General features: G+C 48.3%; 1 protein-coding gene across 5 annotated transcripts in view; it reads left to right on the top strand.

The window, feature by feature from the left end:
* LOC308055493 (acid-sensing ion channel 2-like) overlaps positions 1-20441 on the top strand; it is a 103820-nt gene that overhangs the window by 30388 nt on the left and 52991 nt on the right. For 2 of the 5 annotated variants that reach the window (XR_013924536.1, XM_080369470.1), the window contains exon 2: positions 4706-5344. Coding sequence is in view for 2 of the 5 variants with exons in the window: in XM_080369470.1 (XP_080225596.1) it covers positions 4706-4768 (63 nt within the window). In the remaining 3 variants the exon portion in view is untranslated. Of the gene's footprint in view, positions 1-3906 lie in introns of all 5 variants that reach the window. The other 3 variants (XR_013924538.1, XR_013924537.1, XM_080369469.1) reach the window with 3 other exon arrangements.

Below are 20441 nucleotides of genomic sequence, written 5' to 3'. Positions count from 1 at the left end.
TTCCATATCCTCATGCAATCTCCGTTGCTGATATTGGCATTTAACTAGCAAGTATCATTGTCTTGACATCATTTGGATGCTGTCCTGCAGTTAACAGGTTATTACACAGCTATTTTGCAGTGCAGCCACAGTCTTCTTGTTCACCTGGGAAATTATGTATGCCATGTCCTACAGGCACTGCATAACAGTCCGTCTCCAAATGTATTGATGCTTTCTCTGCTCTTCACGCTCCCTTGTTGGTGGGACTGGTGTCACTGACACAGCATGAGCTGGTTACAGTTTTGCTTCTAGTCTCAGTGGGGCACAAGGAGCGTAACAAAAGTATGAGCATGTCAAAGATCAACGAATCTGTTGATGGGGGGGGGGGATGGCTCATGGGGGAGAAAGCATTAAAGATAGACATTGTACTGAGTTCCAGAAAAGTTAAGATTAACAAGGCTACCTCCTGCCTTTATTTTGGAGCACAGCATAGATGTATCGTGTAGGGGAGTCAGGTACCTTGATTCTCCTGTGTTTTCTATTCACTCACTGAATTTACTCGAGGATGCAGAATGCAAGTAACTGAAGGGCGGGCTGTGCATACATTGCGAATCGATGTGGTAGCACGGGTCTAGGTATATATTCTCTCCTGAACTGCAGGAGTGGGATAATATTCAGCACCAGCAGTAATGGTAGCTACATAACAATTGAGAGAGAGAACACCATAATATTACCAATATAGTCTTGATGACTATCACTGAATTCAGAAATTGCATTATCCTCTTCATTTGTATTTATGACTGTGCTTATGTTTATGTTATTTCTGCTATGTGATGAGAACACCGGCTAGAAAAGAGAGGAGGAAGAGCCAGGGGTTATCACTGGCCTAGGGACAAGTGTAGGACACCACTTGTGATTGAGTGAGTATAAAGGCAAAGGCAGACCAAGGCAAAGCATTTCAAACAGGGGCAGAAGAATATTAATGCATTTGTACATGGAGAAATTCTGGTCACACGAACAAGAAATCATAGAAGAAACTGATTTCCCTTGACCTTCCTTAGGTTGCCCATTGCCTGTTCCTCTGGGAACACCCAGAATACACTGTCCTGGCAGTAAATCTTTAGCAATGGCAACACCAGACGAGTGACCAAAATGACCATCTTCCTGGTAGGGGTTGTTTGCCTGTGAATGGATAATTATTGACCCAGCAGTCCCTCTGCACACAGCTGGTTGCTGCTGGGACAATCTGGCCAAAGCCAGAGGTGGTGGAAAGGAAGCAGAGTCATCAATAAGAAAGTTAGGAGAGCCCTTAAGCTTATAAATCACTTGAAACCATGGAACTGCATCCCAACAAAGCTCATGGGATGAAAGCTGGGACAACTAATAAAGAAACATGTTAGATGCCTCTGAAGCTCTGCACAGTTCGGAAGGGACTCAAAGTCCAAGATGAGAGTAATCCCAGTAGAGGGTTAACTTAAGTGTGGGCAGAGAAGGAAGATGGACAAAGTGTTTGGAGTCCCTGCAGGAGCAGCGGGAGCCTGTTTGGGGAGCAATCAGCAGTGCTCACAAGTCATTTCGGGCTGGGGGTGCTTGATGGTGGTGGGAGCTCAGCTGGTGGGTGGCACCTAATGCAGACCCAGAGGTGACAGCGTTTGAGGGACCTTGAGCAGGGCCCTGGCAGCTGTCCCATGCAATGAATGGCCACACAGCCTGTGATCCAGTGATTTTTCTTTAAGACCTTAGCTAATATAAGAGCAATTTATCTGTGCTATATTCTGTCCTTGCAAATACAGGGTCATATTCCCCTTTATAAGCACAAGAGTGGAGACAAGGCCTCTTAAGTCAAGGTCTTAAATCCGGATAGAAGCCAAAGTACATCCCTGGCTGTCCCACGAGCGGCCCTGGCCTTTCAGCAGTAATTAATTTAGTTGTAGGCTGTTTCATGTATTTGGTTGTGGGGGTGCAAATTGCACCTGTTCATTGAATTTGCAGCTCTACCTCCCTGCTAGCCCCCGGGTAGGATCATCACTTCTCATTATTTATTAGCGCACAGCATCTTTCTCCTCTCCAAAGGTGTTTCACCAGCTAGACAGACTGTGGCTCTGTACTCAAAGGGTTTGTGATGGGAGATGGAGGTTGGGTTGGAGCTGCAAGCACCGTGGAGGAAGGCTCAGTGTGGTTGCTCCGCATTTACAGTGGACTTTCCCACAGCACAACGCCACAGGCCTTTGAATTCCTGGGTGCAGTCAAGTTTTGGGGTTTGCATCCCACCAAAGGGGTGGGGTGGTGCTTTTGCCCCATCTTGAGGTTATAATTTGAAAGGTGACACAGTTGGCATGTAGTGAGCCTGCGCAAAGGGATTTGTTATACTAGAGAAAAAGGGATGGATGTTCTAATACACAGAGAATGTGCCCAGTTTCCTCTAGAATAAAGAGAATTGCTGCATTTTTGCCAGTATCTTGACCACAGAGCTAAGCAGCTCATTTCTGTCAACTAGAAGCCATGGGAAAACAGAGGGAGGAAGACAAAAAGAGACAACAAACCACTATTGTAGGTCTAAAAAAAAAAAAGGGGGGGCAGGGGGGGAGAAGAGTGTCTTCAGTCCTTGGTGTCGTGCCATGTTAGCAGCATCATAGCTCTAACAGAATTCAGGAAGGTTTAAGATAAAGGCAGCAGAAGAAATGAACCCCAGTCAAGACTGCTACAATCATTAAGGGAATTTTAACCTAGCCTGAAGATATGCACTGCAAACTTCTTAAAACATAACCTCTGTGTGACCTTAAATAAGATTTTTCCCTGTTTGAAAATAAAATTCTGAAGGGGAGAAAGGAGAAAATTGATAGAGTAAGCACTCCAGACTTTAAACACAGACATTATTGAACGCAACCTACATAAAGCTTTTTCAATCCCTCATGCACTTTGTCATGAAAACCCTTACCTACTGTTCCATCTCATTTGCATTTGGGAGAGTGGCTGACAGGCAATTAGGGCCCTAGATTAAGCACCAAGGTTTGCAATCCTTGGTAGAGGCAGAAGGAAACAAAGGCCCAGGATCAGGGCTGTGCTGTTACCTGACTGTTTGTCATGCAGATCCATACGCTGCATTTCTTGCCAACACCTCAAAGCTAAAAATAGAAATGTTTCTTTCACAGTTGGCATGCGGGAAGAGTCGGAGTCCAGGGAGTGGGGACATTATGGAGTTTCATGGGGAAAATCTCTCATTTGGTCAGTTGTACATGATCAACTGGCATCAATGACAGAAGTAATGAGCAGCATCAGCTACTTTGGAGCATGATGAAGAGCAGAGTTGGCCCAGAGCCTACAGATCTTGCAGGCAAGATCTGAGAGGACAAATTGAACTTCAGAGATGCTCCTGTTAGGAGCATAATGTTAGGCAGGGAGCACATGGCCTCTGTGCCCCACGGGGAAAGGAACGCTTCAGCTGCCACCTCTATCCCTTCTGAGTGCCACAAGGTGCCCAGACAGAGGAGATGCCACATGGGTTTGATTGCTGTTGATTGCAGGGTCCCTGCAGTGTGACAGGCTGGGGAGCTTCACGGTGGCCATAGCTGGTGCAGCTGGGTGGGCCATAGCCACCTTGCATCAGTGCTGGTGAGCAGTCACTGAGGCTGCTCCCTGTCTGTAGAACGAGCATGAGAAGATACTAAAATCACTCAAGTCGTTAGCTACGATCAGATTTCGGTTTAGGGTAAGTACCTGACAAGCCTGCCCGAAGGAAGGTTGGCTGGGGAGGGCAAAGGGATTCGTGCCTATCGTGATTGCTAAAGGGAAGGGAGGTGACAAACACGCCAGACTTACTCCAACTTTTATACCTTATTCCATGACCAATCCATTCTGCCGGGTCAATGCGCTCCCAGCTCTTTAGCCCGGGACCCATCTGACTTGCCACCAATGTCCCATTTCCAGGTGAGGTGGCGGATGGGCCGTTACGTTCCTGAGACACGACTGCTCTCGGCAATGATAGCTACTGATACTTTGACTGCCTTCCCACCTCCTCCACCTCACTGTCCACAGCCATACCAACATCTGGATTACTTGGTCCCCAGCAGAGAAGGATGCCTCAGGGCCCCGGGCACATTTGGGAGTCTCTCACCCTCTTTGGGACCTCTGCCACATAACAACAAACAGGATGATGTCTGCAGCCTGCCAGGAAGATCAGGAAGGCGGCTTCACACCCTCTGAAGCTACTGAGCTATAGAAAAATGACAACACCTTGCCAGTCTTGGTTCAATTGGCCACAAACATCGATCATAGCTGATGATTCAAGAGAGTTCATACTGCTCTCCTCTCTGATACCATAGTGACTACAAGCACAGGTGGTGGGAACCTGGGAACCTTTTGAGGGGTGTCCCAACAGGTCTTTCTCAGCCTTGTTGAAGTAACTGCAACAGTGGAGGACATAACCTGTTGCCCCAGAGATGGCTGGCAGGCTCTACTCTGAGCTTTCGGTAGGACCTTCTCACTGAAGTAACACTGGTGTGGCTTGTTCTTGATGTAGTACGCACTGTTGCAGCTTCACTATCTGGTCATGTTCATTTGGGGCGAATAATTGATTGGGAGTAAGTTTTATCCCTTTTGCGTTTACATTAGGGTAGTTCTTTCTGCATGTGTGTTGGTGAGCCGTCACCCCGCCACAATTACATTTGTAAGCAGCGCGCTCATGGTGAAATGCCTATTTACAGCCAGACTTACTCTTTTTTAACAGGTCCATGCAGAGCAGCTTTTGCTTCTGGCAGGAGCAGCCAAACACCCCCTCAGCAAATGCTAGAGCCAGTAGGCAGCCAACCTCTCCACTTCCTTCTGAAGGTTCAGCTGTTCCGCAGCTTGAGGTCCATAAGTGAGGTCCTGACGCCCACTGAGGAGGTGAAAGGCAGAGCGCGTGGGTAACGTATATCCTAGGAGGAGTTAAGCCTTGATGTGTTTGACGTGCTCTCAACAACGCGTCTCAGGGACGCGGTTGCAGCCTGTCCTTGATGTGTTAGACCAGAACGCTCTGGTAGCGTCAAAGCACTAATGAGATCGGCTTGAACCTTTTCAATGTGGTTTGCTCTGGAGGGAAAGGGGGCGGTGAGGTAGAAGAGATGGAAGGGAAGAGTGCTAAAGCTCTTCATGTCAAAGGGAAAGGAGATCGTGACCCTTTAACTATGGATACCCCCCAAGCCAGGCAAAACGGGATGTTGGCATGGGAGGAGCAAGGATTATGTCAGTGTCATGTGTTTCCTTTCTCCACAGCTGCCACTGGATGGGAGTAACATGAATCACCAAACACCACAGCTATGTGGTGTGGCCATGCAGGGAGAAGGAGAAGCATTGAACCTGATACTTGTCACCATCCCAAGCTTGGACCAGCCATCCCAAAGAGGGATGTCACTATGGGTGTCTCTACCATAGGCATTGCCCAGGAGGTGCCACCTATTCAGTCATTGCCCAAAAGAAGAGGACAGTGGTTCAGGAGTGACTGCATGAGGAGAGCACCCACAACACTGAATACCCCACGGTCTTGTGAAGAATTATTTCACATTCTGTGTTTTAAAGAGAGAATGTTAGACTCAATTTTGGATTTCAGACAGCCTTTGGATGTCGTGTTTCGCTATCCCCTGACACACCTGTCATCTCTAGGTTAAGAAATACCAAAACAACACAATGTCGAAAGCAAGACCTCTGCCAGCTTCCAGAAGACACTGCACAACAAACTTAAATCTTAATTTGAAAACTTTTCCCAAACGCAGCTCCCCAGCATAATTTTTTCTGGCCCACATGGCATCTAAGTTGCAGACACTGAGACGCTCCTGAATGCATCCCTCTGCCCCTCGGTTCAAGGGTGGTGGTGGGGATCTCTTGCATTGTTGTTGTACATTGGGTTGACGATGGGATAGCGTGTGTGCTTCAGGTGCAGTGTGCATAGGAGAAACTGGTCTCCTGTGAGACATCTCCTGTGTTGCTTCTAGGTGGTGGTATTTGACTGATGGCTGCAAGATTTGGCAGATGGTTGCAGGCATATCTTGTTCTTGTCCAGGTTCTCCAGTTCAGGCTGTCCTTTAACTCCATAGCACCACGTTCCTGTCTGGGTTGAGCGTGTAGCCTGCAGAATTAGCTAGTAAAGGTGGCTGAGGCTTCTCTTTAGAGATGTTGGGTGTAACCTGCTTTCCTTTCTGCTCAGACACCTGTGGTATGCGCTAAAAGGGAGCAATTTAGTTTCCCCTGCTTCAATACAGAACGGGCTGGGAACACAGAATATTTACCTTAGGTCTTTCGCAAACCGTACTTGCTGTGAACGAACACTGATGATAACTGCAAAGGACTTCACTAAAAATTCTCTCTCCTGGATGATGCTTGTTTCTCCCCACCATACACAGTGAGCAACAAATCGCTTCCCACAGGCCGTTGCCATTTGCAGCCCTGCCTGGAAAAGCAGGGGAGAGCACGGTGCCTCTTCTGATCCAGAAGTCTGTCCCGCCTGAGTCTTTGGGAACATCCCTCCAACTGCCAGACACAGAACCAAAGGAGGACTCTGATCTTTGATCCCAGGATGGGGGAAAACTGAGGGTATTTGTCATTGCCACCTAATATTTTAGGAAAATGTGAAAAGCAGGAGCATGGTCCCATGATCACCTGGAAGGATTCCACTGCAGAGGACAGACATTTCCCAACCCTGCTATTTGTCAGTGGGATGCCACAGCAGGTGATGCAGGCTCTGCAGCTCATCACAATCTACCCCAGAAGACACAGATCTCAGGGGACTGGTTTCCTTCTAGAGTTACTTCATACGGATCCAACCAGCCAGGCCAATCTTCGCATGGATCCAGGCCAAGGACTACACTTGCTAGAAGGTGCCGCAGAGATTTCACTTTCCCAGAAAACGGAGGCATCATCCAGGCGCTCTGTGCCTTGTGTTTGAAAGAGAAAGATACCGTTTTGCTTTACATCCCAATTATTTTAGTAACTACATAGAACTCGCATCAAAGAAGGTGTCCTGCCGTGGCAGTGGTCTTTGCATCAGCTGGACTGGATATGGGAAGCGAGTCAAAAAGAGCCATGAACTCTTGCTGCCAAGTCCTGGTTCCACAGTACTCGCAGCTAGCACAGTCAGGAGACGGGAACGCCACAAATAGTTATGCTTGGTGGGATGCTGAGCTGTCACTCAGCCACTGAAATGCACTACCCTGATCCCAGTTCCTTGGCAAACTTCCCAGGGAAGGAGGTCGGCTGGGTAACAAGGTCCCATTAAGTGGGTTTGCAAGCTGCCCTACTAAACCAGATTTGTTTGGTACTCAAAGCATTGCAAAGCTTTGTGGGCAACGGGCAGGAGGCTCGGAGGGAGGCAGAGGGTCATGTTAGCAGATGGAGGCGAGTGTGAACATCCTACGGCACCAACAAGCACTCGCCCTTCTCCTCCCCGGGGCAGCCTGCCAGAGACAAGATGGGACAGGCAGCCCTGGCAAGGCTCTGGGGAAGGGATCCGCCGCTGCTCTCACATATTAACCTTGCATAGCAAAAGCTGCTGGTCCCGGTTTTCAGAGATTATCCCGTGCCAATAGAGAAAACAGTGTGAGCTACCTGGGCTCGGAGCTGTCATCCTGCACAGCTCCCATTGGCAAAGGTCCTCTGGTTCACAGCGGAGCTGGCTCAGAGTTCTCCAGCTCAGTGAGTTTTTCCCTGTTTTATTAGGATTTGGGGCTAGACTGCAATGTGGTGGTGTTTGAGAAAAGTCTTCTTTAGGAAATAAGTTTAAGTGTAGGAATAGTCCATTTGCCATTGGTACAGCCAAACCTTGTTGGTTTTGGTTTACTGTGAGGTTAAGTGAGCTTTTTCCCTTTTTTTTTTTATTTTATTTTAACCTTTTCACTTTAAGGAAGCCCCTCCTCAGAATAAAAGCATCTCAACCCAAAACATCCCATCTCAAAGCATTCTGTCTCTCGCTCTCCCCATTTTTATTGCTTTTTTTTTTTTTTTTTTTTTTTTTCACTTGGTTTAGTTCAAATTTGTTCAAACTTGGCAAAGAGCAACTGGCAAAACACTGGGATTTTTCAGAGGGCAGGTGGTGAAGGGTTTATAAACCAAAATTCAGCAGCTCCCTGGAAGCTCAGGCAGCCCTGCCTGCCCTGGCCCTCCTTTTGCCAGGGGCTGAAATTCCCTTTTGACCCACACATGCATTGAGCTGAGTAAAGAAGCAATTGGATGGTGTGTGTGCTGGCGATTCTAGAGGGTGAGGGGGAAAAAACCCTGACCTTCAAAGCATTATTAATTAAAAAAAATATTTTAAAAAATACTTTAGAAATTAACTGAATACATCTCTTACAATTCTAGCATTTCTTGAGTGATTTTCAGTTAATAAAAAGTCCAACTGGTGGAATTTTTGAAATGAAACATAACTTCAAATGAAAAATAATCAAAGCTTGTTTTTTCCTCAAAGTGCCTGATTGACACACACCAGAAGGACTGAAATCTTATTTTTTTCCAATTAACAGCTTGAATTTACAACATGTATTAGCATCAAACTAATTTTTTTTTAAACTGGAAAAAATTATTATGCCTCCCTTACTCCAAACCAACCAAGCTTTACCTCCTACCTGTTACAGCCTTATGCCCCTTCCAAAATTCAAACGTTACACAAACTTAGCATTAAAAAGTAATCAAAAGGGAGGAGCAACCAATATATGCTGTTTGCTCTGATGAAGCGAGACAGTTGCTTTGCACATGAAAAACAGCATTATCAGTAAACTTGAAAATAACGAGTTTTCCTGAGACACGCCTCAAAATTGCTTTTTCCCCGTAAGGATGGCTCTCCCTGATGCTGTGCAGCACACGTGGCGCCCGCTGCCACAAGGCTGCTGTGCTTGCACCCCTCTGGCAGACCTCCTCCACTCCCATTAGAAGCGATGGGTGCTTTGGGGCTACAGAAACTGAGATGCTTTGGAAAGCAGCACCCTGAATTCCCCTTGTCCTATCCCGAAACACAAAGAGGGAAGCTGAAGATCACAGTACAAAAACGGTGGGCTTGAGGGAGGGCACGGGGAAGCCCTTTCAGGCTAGTGCCAGCCGGAGAAGCCTGTGCTAGGCACAACAGCGAGCATCACACAATTAGTTTAGACTTCTAACTTCTGGATATCTAAAACGAAGCCCAAACCCCCAGCCTTGGCTCCTCTGCTCCCATCTGTTTGCTCGAGATAATGGCAAGGCAGAGATGTTGTGAAGATAAATACAGCTTTCAAGTGCATGAGACAGAGCTGTGAAGAGAAAGGCAGGAACAAGTTCTCCTTGGCCATGTTAGGTAACATGGGAAATAATAGGTTTAAGTTGCAGGAAGAAAGATTTGGTTTGGGTGTTAAGGAAAGCTACCTAATGAAAAGGAAAACGAAACCCTGCAGTAGGTTGCCTGGGAAGTGGAGCCTCCACCACTTCTGGGATCTAACAATAAGTTTAGAGAAACATCTGAAGTGGTTTTGGGGAGAGCAGAGCCAGCCAGGGGGGCATTGCCCAGGTGACCTGGTGTGTCCTACAGGCTCTGCTTTCATGTTCTTGTGTGACAGACTGAGGGACTCGGTAACAGGCGTCTGGTAAATGCCCTCAGCCAAGTCTCGAGCTGAAATTGCTGGGGGTGATGTTTCACCCCACTCTTCTTATAACTTTTCCCAGTCTTTCACTGAAAGCCACTTAAGGCTTAGAAATAAGTGGCGGTGCAGAGGAATTGCAGCTGGTGCCTCCTCCCTGCTCCGAAGGCATCATCGTGTCAGAGAAGGAGAGCCATAGAAAGGGACCCAGCAAACCTGGAGTCAGCACATGTGGCACCTCAGCAAAATGCATGCAAAACGTGCTCACAGTCTGGGCATGGAGCAGAGTTTATCATTTGCGTAGCCATGCCCTATCACTCCAAGTTCGTGCTTGCCTGGAGATCACTTCTTCAAAGCTCTTGAAGTCTATTTTGACATTAAACCCCTTCAGACATAGCAGGTGTCTGAGAAACCAGACGGCCCAGAAGGTGGGATCAGCACAGGCATGGGCACACAGAGCTGCCTGGTCTGACCCGGTGGCTCAGAGATGCCCTCAGAGAGGTTAAGGCAGAGCAGGGAAGGAGCAAAACGCTGAGGAGCGTTTGCTAGCTGGACCCTGCACAGCCCCATGGCGCTCTGGCAGTGCTGGGAGGGCAGCGAGCAGGCTGGGCTTTGAACCCTACACCCTGATGGAGGAAAAGCAGAGAAGCAGCCCCAGAGGTTGCTCACCTCCTTGTCAAGCAGCAGCTCTTGCCCTGGCATTTATAAGGCACTGAGCAAAATACCACTTTAGTCTAAGTTTCACCAGCACTGAAACCCAACAGATGACAGAGATGGGTTTTTCGCTACACCTACAGATTTCTGGTAACACTTTGGCTCCTCTGGCTCAGCCCAGGGCATGGGCTCGAGCAAAGCTTAGGCAAGCAGGTATGTGTGTGGATGCTTGTTAGCCTCTCCCCAGCTTTGCGTGAGGAATTGGTTAAAAATCCAGAGCAGAAAAGTGTCTTACCCCTGAAGAGCAAGAGGAAGAGGAGAGGAAGGTTTAACCCACTGCGCTGCAGAGGCTGCAGGTACCTGTGCCAAACCATCCAGCAACCTTTTACATAGAGTTTGAGCCAAAGCAAGCAACACACAGACCACCCACCCGATCCTGCACAAGCACCCAGCTGCTCCGGACACCCGTGGGTGTTACAACGGGCACATCTGTGTGACAACACACATCGCCACCCGAGCGAGGCTTTCTGGAGAGCTCCGAGTCGGCTGTGCCAAACTCCAGCATCTGCCTGAAGGTGGTCATCAGCTAGAGGCAGCTCATTTGTTTCTCAAATGGCAGAGTGACAGAGATGTTTCCACCTCTGGAGGTTAATAGGAGCTGCCCTGCTCTGCCGAGGGGTCTGTGCTGCCACCCAGATGGCATTTGCGACCAGGAGGTGCTGAGCTACTCCGGGTGAAGCGATGCCTCTGATGGCTGTTGAGCATCTGAGCAGTTCAGTTCTGAGGGAGTTAAGCGTTTGATATTGAAATCCTGGGCTGCTGTATTTTATTTCTGTTTCCCTCCAGTGGAAAGTCTGTGAAAGAATTTATTGGCCATTGACAGAACATTTCTTTTCCTCCTTAACATGAAAAAATTTGGGAGGTAAGAATTAATCTCGCGTATAAGTCACAAGTTTGGCACAAAAGCTCTCTAGATAACTTTGTGCTCAAAGTGCCTTTCTCAGCATTAGTCCTTGAGCTGGAAAGCAGCGAGCAGGCAGCAGTGCCAGTTCTGAGCAAACACACAGCAAATCTCCCTGGGCCTGATCGCTCTCTCACTGCAGCAAGAGCAGGCAGGGGCAGGGCTGAACTCCCGGTTTGGTGCCTTTGGAAAGCTTGAAAGAGGAAAGGCTGTTCAAGGAAACAATAAAACCTGGTATCTCAGAGCTACGGGATTCTGGTCTTTGATGAATTTGCTCAGTCATCTTGGTATGAGGGATCTGCCAGGTACAGCAGTACTGAGAGAGTAGCCTTTCAAATGCTTACCAAAAAACCAGTGCAGACAGGTGCCTCCAGAGACGTAGGAAAGAGAAACTGCCTCCCACTCCATCCTCAAGCTCTCCTCTGCTCAGGTACAAGCCACCAACCCACAGCAGGCTGAGCCACCTGCAGTCTTTAACAGCTCTAATCCCTTTAACACCCCCTCCCCAGGCAGCAGGGTGCTGCCTCCCAACTTCACAGGGGGTGGGGTGGGGGGGGTAGCAATCAGACCCAAGGGAGCTGGGCTGAACTTATGGGCCCCCGTTCCCATCCCACACCCGTTTAATCTTCATTAATCATTGCAGGAGCAACGCAGCCACCTCCAGCTAGCAGGACGGTGCTGAGTTACTGCAGCAATGCCCAGCTGCAGCAATCAGCTGTGTTAAAAGCAGAAGAGCCTTCCCCCTGGAGACCTGTGCTCCGTGAGGCCTGGGTCCAGTGGGAGAGTTTTTTAATTGAGGGACTGCTGAACTGATGAGCTTTGGGCGCTATCCTGGAGATTTATGAATTTACGGGCATCGGTGATCCCCATGTTGATGTAACATGAGGGCGTCTGAATGCAGGTGAAGGTCTTTGCTTTGGAGGGAAACAGGAGCCGCCTTCTCCCAGAGACCGTGTTGAGTCGTTTCTTTCTGCACAGCTGGAGCTTTAAAGGACACAGGGGACACTCGCCCTGCTTGCCTGCCCCACCGTGTGGGAGCCCACTCGTGCTCCCAGGGGAAAGAACAGCTGTTTTCCTTTGCAGCCTTTCATGCTCTGTCTTGGGGAGGTGGCTTATTCTGGAGATTTTAGCTAAAAACCGTCAGGACAAATAGCATCGGACCTGCCAGGGCCAGGAAATGGGCAAAAAGAAAGGAGAGAGCCATCCGTTTTGAGAAAGAGGAGGAGGAACAGGGGGTGTTTCCTCTGAAGAGGAGGTTTCTTTAGGTGGACACTGAGGGTACCCCTGGATGGCTGGAGGGGGGTCAAGGGAGGAGCCCTTACACCTCAGCCCACGCTCCAGTCAGATGCTGGAGGAACCTGCTCTGCTCCTTCAGCTGCTCGGTGCCTCCACCACCGTCACACCAAGGGCTGCACCGCTCTGAGCCCTCACAAACCAGTCACGGCTCTGCAGCCCTTACAAGAGGGAGCTGCAAGCCTGGCTTATCGAGTTCGAGCCTCAAATCTCCCCCTTCCCACGTCCCTGAGCAGAAGGACACCAGCTCGTGGTGCAGAGCATCTAGAGCCAGGACAGAGATCCCGAAGCTCCCGCTGACACGGGCTGGGGAAGGCTCTCCTTCCAACCTCTCCTTTGGCTCTCATCCAGGCTCAGCTTGGAGGAGCACTGCCCAGGGTAGGTCCCACCTCAGGGTCCTCTGCAGAAGTTCTCCCAGACAAGCCTGTTGCCTCAGGGGTTATTCATGACGGAGCTATGCAGAGACAGTAAGACCCTTTAATTCCCAAGGGAAGCAAAAGGAGAGACTTTAATTATCAGTCAAGTCCAACAAAGCAAATACACGTAGGTTAATGAGCATCCCATTGGCATGTGCCTTATCTGAACAGGTAGATATTTCCCCTAATTTAAAAGAAAAGCTATTCACTAGGCAAAAATCCTTCTAGTAATCATAGGGGCTTTCTTTATGCAATTAAACTGATAATGGGGCCTCTCAGTCCTTCTTACTTTTCTTCCAGTATTTTCCTGTTGAGGCATACCCCTGCTCCCAGGGTACCTTAGGCTGAGGCAGGGGCAGGTTCCATTCCTTTGAGGCGGTTGATGGAGGCTGGGGGGAGGGGGCTGCTGGCAGGACCTTTCCCTCCTGGGCTCAGGGTTTCAGCTGCAGGCTCCGATTTCTCTACTCTTTCTTATATCCATAAATCCAGGTATAGGTGCTTATTTCTAAGCTCTTCCTTCGGGTGGACTTCAATTGTTTTAGTGCTAGCGATCTCTATTTAAGATACGTGTTTTATGTACCTGTAACTATTCCTTCTGAACTTTCTTCTCACCTGAAGTGCCAGGCAGTGCCTACTTCTATTTAATGGCTACAACAGTGGTAAAAGGAGGTGGATACTGAAGTAGGGACCTCTGCTGTCTGATCTTGTAAGCACTGTGAGCCACACTGCGCTCCTGCCTTGCCAGAATGCCAAAAAAAAAAAAACAAAAAACAAAAAACAAAAACAAAAAACAAACCCAAAACCCCCAAAATAATCATTATAATCATTTCCTTTAGCCTAAAAACCAGAGCCAGGATTTACAGCTGAGCTGAGGGCATGCACTTTCTATTCTTCCTGCAATAAGTCTCCTGCTTCTTCCAGAGGTCTGTCCTGGGCAATGATTTTGGGGGTTGGTAGAAATGTGCCAGTGCAGTTGCCTTATTCTGCAAAGAGCTGAGGCTCGTTTGGATGTGACTAGGCTTGCGAGTGTTTAAGCTCTTTAGGGAAATTGCATGTCATACTTGGCTGGTTTACAGCTGTAAACATCATAAAAACAAACCCATTGAAGTACCGTACTCAGATTGTACCTGCTGATACTAATATTTAAGAGTAGATGGACTGCAGAAGAAATAAAGGCAGAATTTGTTGTTCTCCTCTTTCTCACCTCTGACTGGCAGTGAAATGCTTTGCTATCTACCATACCCACTGCTTTTAGTCCAATTCTAAGCACTGCCACAAAAGTGATGGAAACACAAAATAGCCTTTATGAAGCACTATTAGGAATGACTGCAGATCTAATGATATATTCCCTGACATTTGCATTAAACTATTTGGAAGCCCTGTTGCCGCTCAGAAGAGTTGTACTATATACGGACCACAGCGGCCCCTTGCCCAGTATCTTGCAGCCTAAGCAGAGAAGGCAAGAAGAAGAGGTGGGTTGATTAACTGGTCCCAGCCACGTGCGGCAGGAGAACGGAGACACGGGGAGCTCAGTCTCAGGCCATGACACAGCTGAGAACAGAGCCCAGCTGGAAGGCTTCAGTGGATTGCTCTGCCTCATCACTTGATGCCATACTCTTTCCAGTGTCTCCCCTGCATGTCAAGAGAGGGTATTTATTAGGCTTTAAGACAGTTGAAATTCTGTTGTTGTTAGCTGTTAAGATACATTGGTTTAATAATTCCCTCTTTTCCTATTCAGAGCATTTACTATCCCTCTTCTCCAAAGTTCGTCTAAAATCAGAAACTCTCTTAGTATGAGCTAAAGGCTAGAAAGGTGATGAGTAACTCCGTGCACGTAGACATTTTTCCTCCTTTGCGGATCCTCTGGAAGACCTTGGAGCTTTGCCTGGATGGAAGCATGATAAGCTCCTGAAAATCTGACTGCAATGCTTCTAGGTGTGGATCACAGTGTTCCAGGCACCTTACTCAACTTGTACAAACCGAAGATCTGTCCCCTTTGCAGAGCAGCTGCATGCAACTGATTGCGGGGCCCGTGTAGAGAGAGTGGTTACACGTGCACGTGAACGTGCACATATGGTAGTAACTTCCATTTAGTGCTGCTGCCAATTATTGCTATTGCTTTGGTCACTAGAAAAACCTGCCCTGCAAGGGGAATCTGCTGTATCATGGCCGTACCTTGCAGCCCACAAGGCAACCTTGTTATCCTGACTCAGGGAAATACTAAATCGTGACTCTGAGAAGCAGCTTAAACTGGAGTACAGTGAAACTTGGCAGAGCATCGCAAATAGCAAGGAGCAAGAATCCCTAAAATGGGCTAGTTCAGTTTACCTTTACTGTTGAACTTTGGCACGGGTGCAAAATTTGCAGTAAGAGGTGGCATCTCACGAGGGAAACCAAAATGGGACCTTTTCAGAAGCCCCCACCCCTCCTCTGTGCTCCTTCATGCTCTTTAAAAACCAAGCAGACCTCTGCACAAGGTCCCCGAGCTCAGGGGTGTGTGAAAACAGGGAACCACACCTGGTACTAACCCAGGAAAGCTGACAGCAGAGGCAGAGGACAAATGAGGGATAGAGGAGCCAGAGGCAGCTGCTAAGGGAATCCGTCTGCTAAAAATCAGCAGATAATCAGCATATCTAATCATGCATGATGGCCTCCTATCTCCTTAGCACTTCAGAGCCAGCAGATCTCTGCACTCCTATCGATTTTCTGTCTGGATCCTTAGGGGATAGTGCTCATTGCAGATAAGGGCTTTCCCCCTTGGGCTGCACGTTGAATGAGGCAGAGCCCTCACCTCCCGCTCAGAGCTTGTGGCAGAAAGAAGAATCATGTGCAAAAACCTCCTTGTCTGGGGAGTTTGTGTCTACCAAGCAATGCAGCAGAAAAGACTGGTCCTGAGCATGGTGTTGCAGGGACAGCCAGTCTTGTGGTATGGATTTGAGAGGCCTGGAGCTGGCTGGATTGGGATTGCAGGTGCCACCATCTCATCTTTGTTGTAATAATTCACTTAGGCTAAATAAAAAATTACTCTGACTCAAAAGGAAAAAAGGACGTTTTTTTCTTTCTAGAACTTGAAAAAAATTGTTCACTTCAATTCAGAAGAAATCCTCCTTGTGCACCAGACGCTGTCCTTACGATGTAAAAAAGCTTGGTTTTGATGACTTGACATTTTTTAACGGGAAAAACCTTGTTGCCTAAAGAATTGCACTGGATTTTACTCCCCTTCAGCAAGTACTTGTCACTTCTTGTGAGTTTGTTTTACACTTGGCAGGAGAGGGAACTGAGGCACCAGGACTGCTGGCCATCACCCTTCCCCTCCCTTGGCTTTGCCCCGTTGGGGAGGGAGGATGGTTGGCAGGGGTTGGAAATAAACCGCTGCCGAGTGGTCAGGCAACCCCTGTGTTGGCAGCCAGAGCCAGTGCCCCGGGCCCCAGGGATGCTCACACCCAGGGCTGGTCACTCCCACATGCTTTGAGGTCCCTCTCCTCAGGTGTCATTGCATGTAGTCCATGAACCAGCTTTTAATAGGTTGATAGCCAAAAAATTGGCTTTGCTGCCTTTATTCCTCCCAGTAAGAAGCCTTGAGTCACCTCACCAAGAGCTGAGAGCTATGACGGGAAGGCTCCGTGCTGTACTACAGACTGCAGGAGGATTTTCCACCCTACACATGCTGCCTGGGGGGCTCTGAAGTGGAAACATTTAGAAAAGCAGGCGGGAGCAGAGGGGTCGCCTGCAGACCATGGCAGCACCGCCTGCCCTCTCGGAGGCAGCTGGGTTGCTCCCTTGGTGCATCACAGGAATGCCTTGCCGTGGAATGATTTTCCTGGGAAATAAACTCCCTCCCCAGGATGTTTGGAGAGAGGGGAGGCTGCCCTCTCTTTCCCCTTCAGCAAAATGTGAGGGAGCAATCTAGAAAAATTGTGTGATTAGCAGAAATTGCCTTCTCTTTAATCTTTCATGAGAAAACACAGGAATGCCTTGGGGAGGTGCATATTAACAACATATTAAAGCAATATATATTATGGGCCATGCAACAGGTACTACACTTCGGCCCCGCTCCTTGGGCTCCCCTGTGATTGAGCTCTTCAGAAGTTATTTAAAACACTGTCTTGTCCTATTATGCAAAGAGCATTTTTCTCTCCCATTTGGGTACCTGCAATTTTCCTGCGGTACAAGAGGTTGGCAGGAGGGCTGCCCTATGCTGAAAAAGCCGGGGTAAAACATCAGATAAAGTCTCATGCTATTAAAATGGGGAAAAACCTCAGTCACGCTGCTTTTCTCACGACCTAATATACTTTCTTTCACATGACTGAAAGCACAAATTGTGTTTAATCCTACCGCCAGAATTACTCGTATCTATATGCTCTAAGCATGCCAGGAATAGCAAACTTGCAGTCATCCTTTTGAATTCAGCTTTTTTGGATTAGTGACTTGTTTGTGGATTCTCTCCTGTAGTACTTATGTGTATTTGCTAAGTAATCTGGACAAACTTTAGCTTTGGCAGAGTTATCAGCCTGACAGCTGTCCATGCCAGGGAAAAGGGCTGGAAATGTATACTTCAGATTACATGGTTGCCAGCTTTACTGATTTTATTATGAAAAACTTAAATGTTTTCCTTAAAGCATCAGCTTTTCTGATGAGATGTGAACTTGTGCACCGATGTCATTACAAAGCACAGCTCTGGGCTCTGAGTTGCAGTGGGAAGGCTGCAAGTGTGACTGAAAAGGCTGAAAAGCCAGACAGTAAATGAAAGGTACTCATGTTCTTTCATTTAAATCTCCTTACTTTAAAGCAAGATCTCATTATTTTGTGGGTAACTAGCTAGCTCCATGAGAGCAGGGCTTCTGGAGGGGCAGAGAGCTCAGTACCTACCCAGATAAATGCAGACGTAGATATGTACACGTGCAGCTGCAAATGCACGAGCATATTGCGCTATTAGCAGGAGAGAGGGCTGGCTAGCATGCTGCTTGCCCACAAAACCCTTTCAGCATGTCAAATCCTCTGCTGGTCCTCAAGCCCTTGCTTCAGAGCTGCTCACCCTGCCACTCCCTGCAAGCATCTCGCTGGGTCTCTGCAGGGCAGAGATCAGTTCTTCCAGCAAAATCATCATTGCAACGTTTCTGGCTCCAGATGTCCTAACCTGTAAATGACGCAGAACCTGATGTTCACTCCTGGAGATCTTGCTGTCCAGGGTTCTCTTTTTGCTCTATCCCAGAAATCTGGAGAGTCAGACAGAGCAAATGTTTGGCAAAATATAATGCAAACACCTGCAAAACCCACTACCTCAACCTCTGCTAAGCACTGCAGCCTCTCTAAATCATCTGTGGTGCTATTTAGAGAAACTGTGAGGAGTGCATGAAAAGATGGGAGGATAAGTAACAATTTGTGCTTTAATGTAAGCTATTAATCACAGGATGTTTTCTGAATGTGCTTTGTATGTCAGCAAAGCACGGGTCTCTTGCCCTGCGCTTCTCTAAGCTGCTTCCCCAGCCTCTCCCAGAGAGCTTTAGCAAACAGAGAAAAAGTATAAGGCACTGTGGTTTTGATGTGTCACATCCATCACTGGTTCAATCAGGAGAGATTGTGTAGATGCTGACAAGATGTTTTGTCTGTGAAACTGTTTAGACTGATTTAAAGTGCCGGGACTTGTGCTTCCAGGATGCACAACTGCCTGGAAACGGTTGTTATGGCAAACACGGGCAGGCAGTGGTGCCTGTCAGAAGTAATGAGTGTCGGGAAGCCAGCAGGCTTGGGGGTGGTTTCCTGCCCGATGCCAAAGTCGGTGGGGTCAGAGGTTGTGCGTGGCCTGGGAGAGGCAGGGATGCTGCCTGTCTGGTCCACATCCAATGCCAGCGCACCAGGTGTGGACACACCAGGGTGTTTTCTGGCAGGCTTTCGTGCAAAAGAGATGCAAAGATACACTTGGGCCAGACCCCAAAGTCCTTCAGCTTTTGCCCAGTGACTGGTGAACAAAGCTGAGCTGCCACGTCATGCAGCGCTGGCCAGGATGAGGGATCTTCACCCCATGGTCTCACCAAACGCTGAAGAGCTATGGAAGGAGCTCCTGGGTTTTGCCTCCTGGGAGCTGGGAGCTCTTCATGGTCCAGGTTTCCAGTGTTTGTATCTTGTGATGGCTTTTTGAATTTAGCTGCTGCTTTAACCTGTAGCAATGCAACTGCCAAGCCGGAGCAAGGGAAAGCCCTTGATCAGGTGGGTCAATGAGCAAACAGCCCATCCAAAGGGGAGAACTGGTCAGGAGGATATTAGCCATTTGAGTCTCCTCCACTGGGGGAAGGAGCAGATATTTTTAAAAGCAGCTGAGTTTCCATAGAAACCCCAGGAAAGGGTCCTGGAATCGTATGGGGGAAGGGTGGTTTTCTTATTCAGTCCAAACAGCTGCCAAGAAATTAAATGCTGGAGGTGATGTAAACCCCTTGTCCCACAGCTGAGCTGGGAGGGGAAATTGCTTTTCTCTTATTAACACTTTAACAGCTGCATTCAAGTTGCTGCATTTCTGTTTGACAGTTTCAGCTGCTTTCTGTTGCCCAGTTCCCTTCCCAAATATAAATCACCTCCAAAAACTCTGCTGCACCTGCTGATGTGGAGCCCATCTGCACGTGGGACTCCAGCATGCAACCAGGCTGGGTTAGATGGTGCTTCATCTCCAGATCACCTGCATGTTTTGGTGTCAGTTTGATCCATTGTAACTGCAGCGAGTGAGCTGAAGCGGCAAGCTCACCTGGCTGAAAGGGTGGGAAAGCCAAAATGGGGAGGGAGAGAGCAGACCACAAGGGAGCATCGACAGTGGTGGGGGTGGCAAGAGCTGGGGGGGTTTCCTCCATGCAACATGCTCCAGGTGATGTTGTGCCTTGCATGGTGTCCATGTGCTGTTCTGTAGGCAGAAGCGCTCTCAGTCTGCAGCGAACTGATGCCAGCCTCCTCTGTTCATCCTCTGATCTGTGTGGTGGGTTAGGACCGAGAAACATCCTAGAGCTGCTGGGTGATGATGGAAATTTCCAGGCTCATTAGCTCCCGAAGATCTGCCTCACCCTCAGGGAGAACCAGTCCTCACTTGCCCCTGAGCACACAAAGATGTCTGTGCAGGTTCAGATCTTGGCACTTTCTACGTCAGTCATCAATGACAACTGCTAGTCCTCAGCTCTGTGCTTTGGCTCCTTCATTCCCATACCCGTCTTCTTCCAGGTGTTGTCACCTCTAGTTATCTGGATCCTTCCTATTTTTATTAGGTCGCTAGCATGGGCAGAATTCATACGTTTGCAAGCCATGAGCTTTTTGGGGTAGAGCACAAGGAGCAGGCGGTCTGTCATCCCCCCAGTACCTCAGCTAAGGCAGATTTGCTGGAGCTGTACCTGGACTATTGCTCAGTAACATCCAGGAGCCTTTGAGACTATCTAAACCCCTCTTGAAACAACTCTGGACCCCTCAGATCCTGTGCCAGTGAGTGTTTCAGCTTGATTATGTACCAGATGAAAGGGTTGCCACTTAGAAAGGTCTCTGGGGCCATTCCCTGACCCCTCTGATGTTGCATCTGGGAAGCGGGTGCCCTGG

Source organism: Falco punctatus, assembly GCF_963210335.1.
Source record: "Falco punctatus genome assembly, chromosome: 19".
NCBI lineage: Eukaryota > Metazoa > Chordata > Aves > Falconiformes > Falconidae > Falco > Falco punctatus.
Note: the sequence above shows the minus strand (reverse complement) of the source record. Positions and strands in the feature narration are given on the sequence as shown.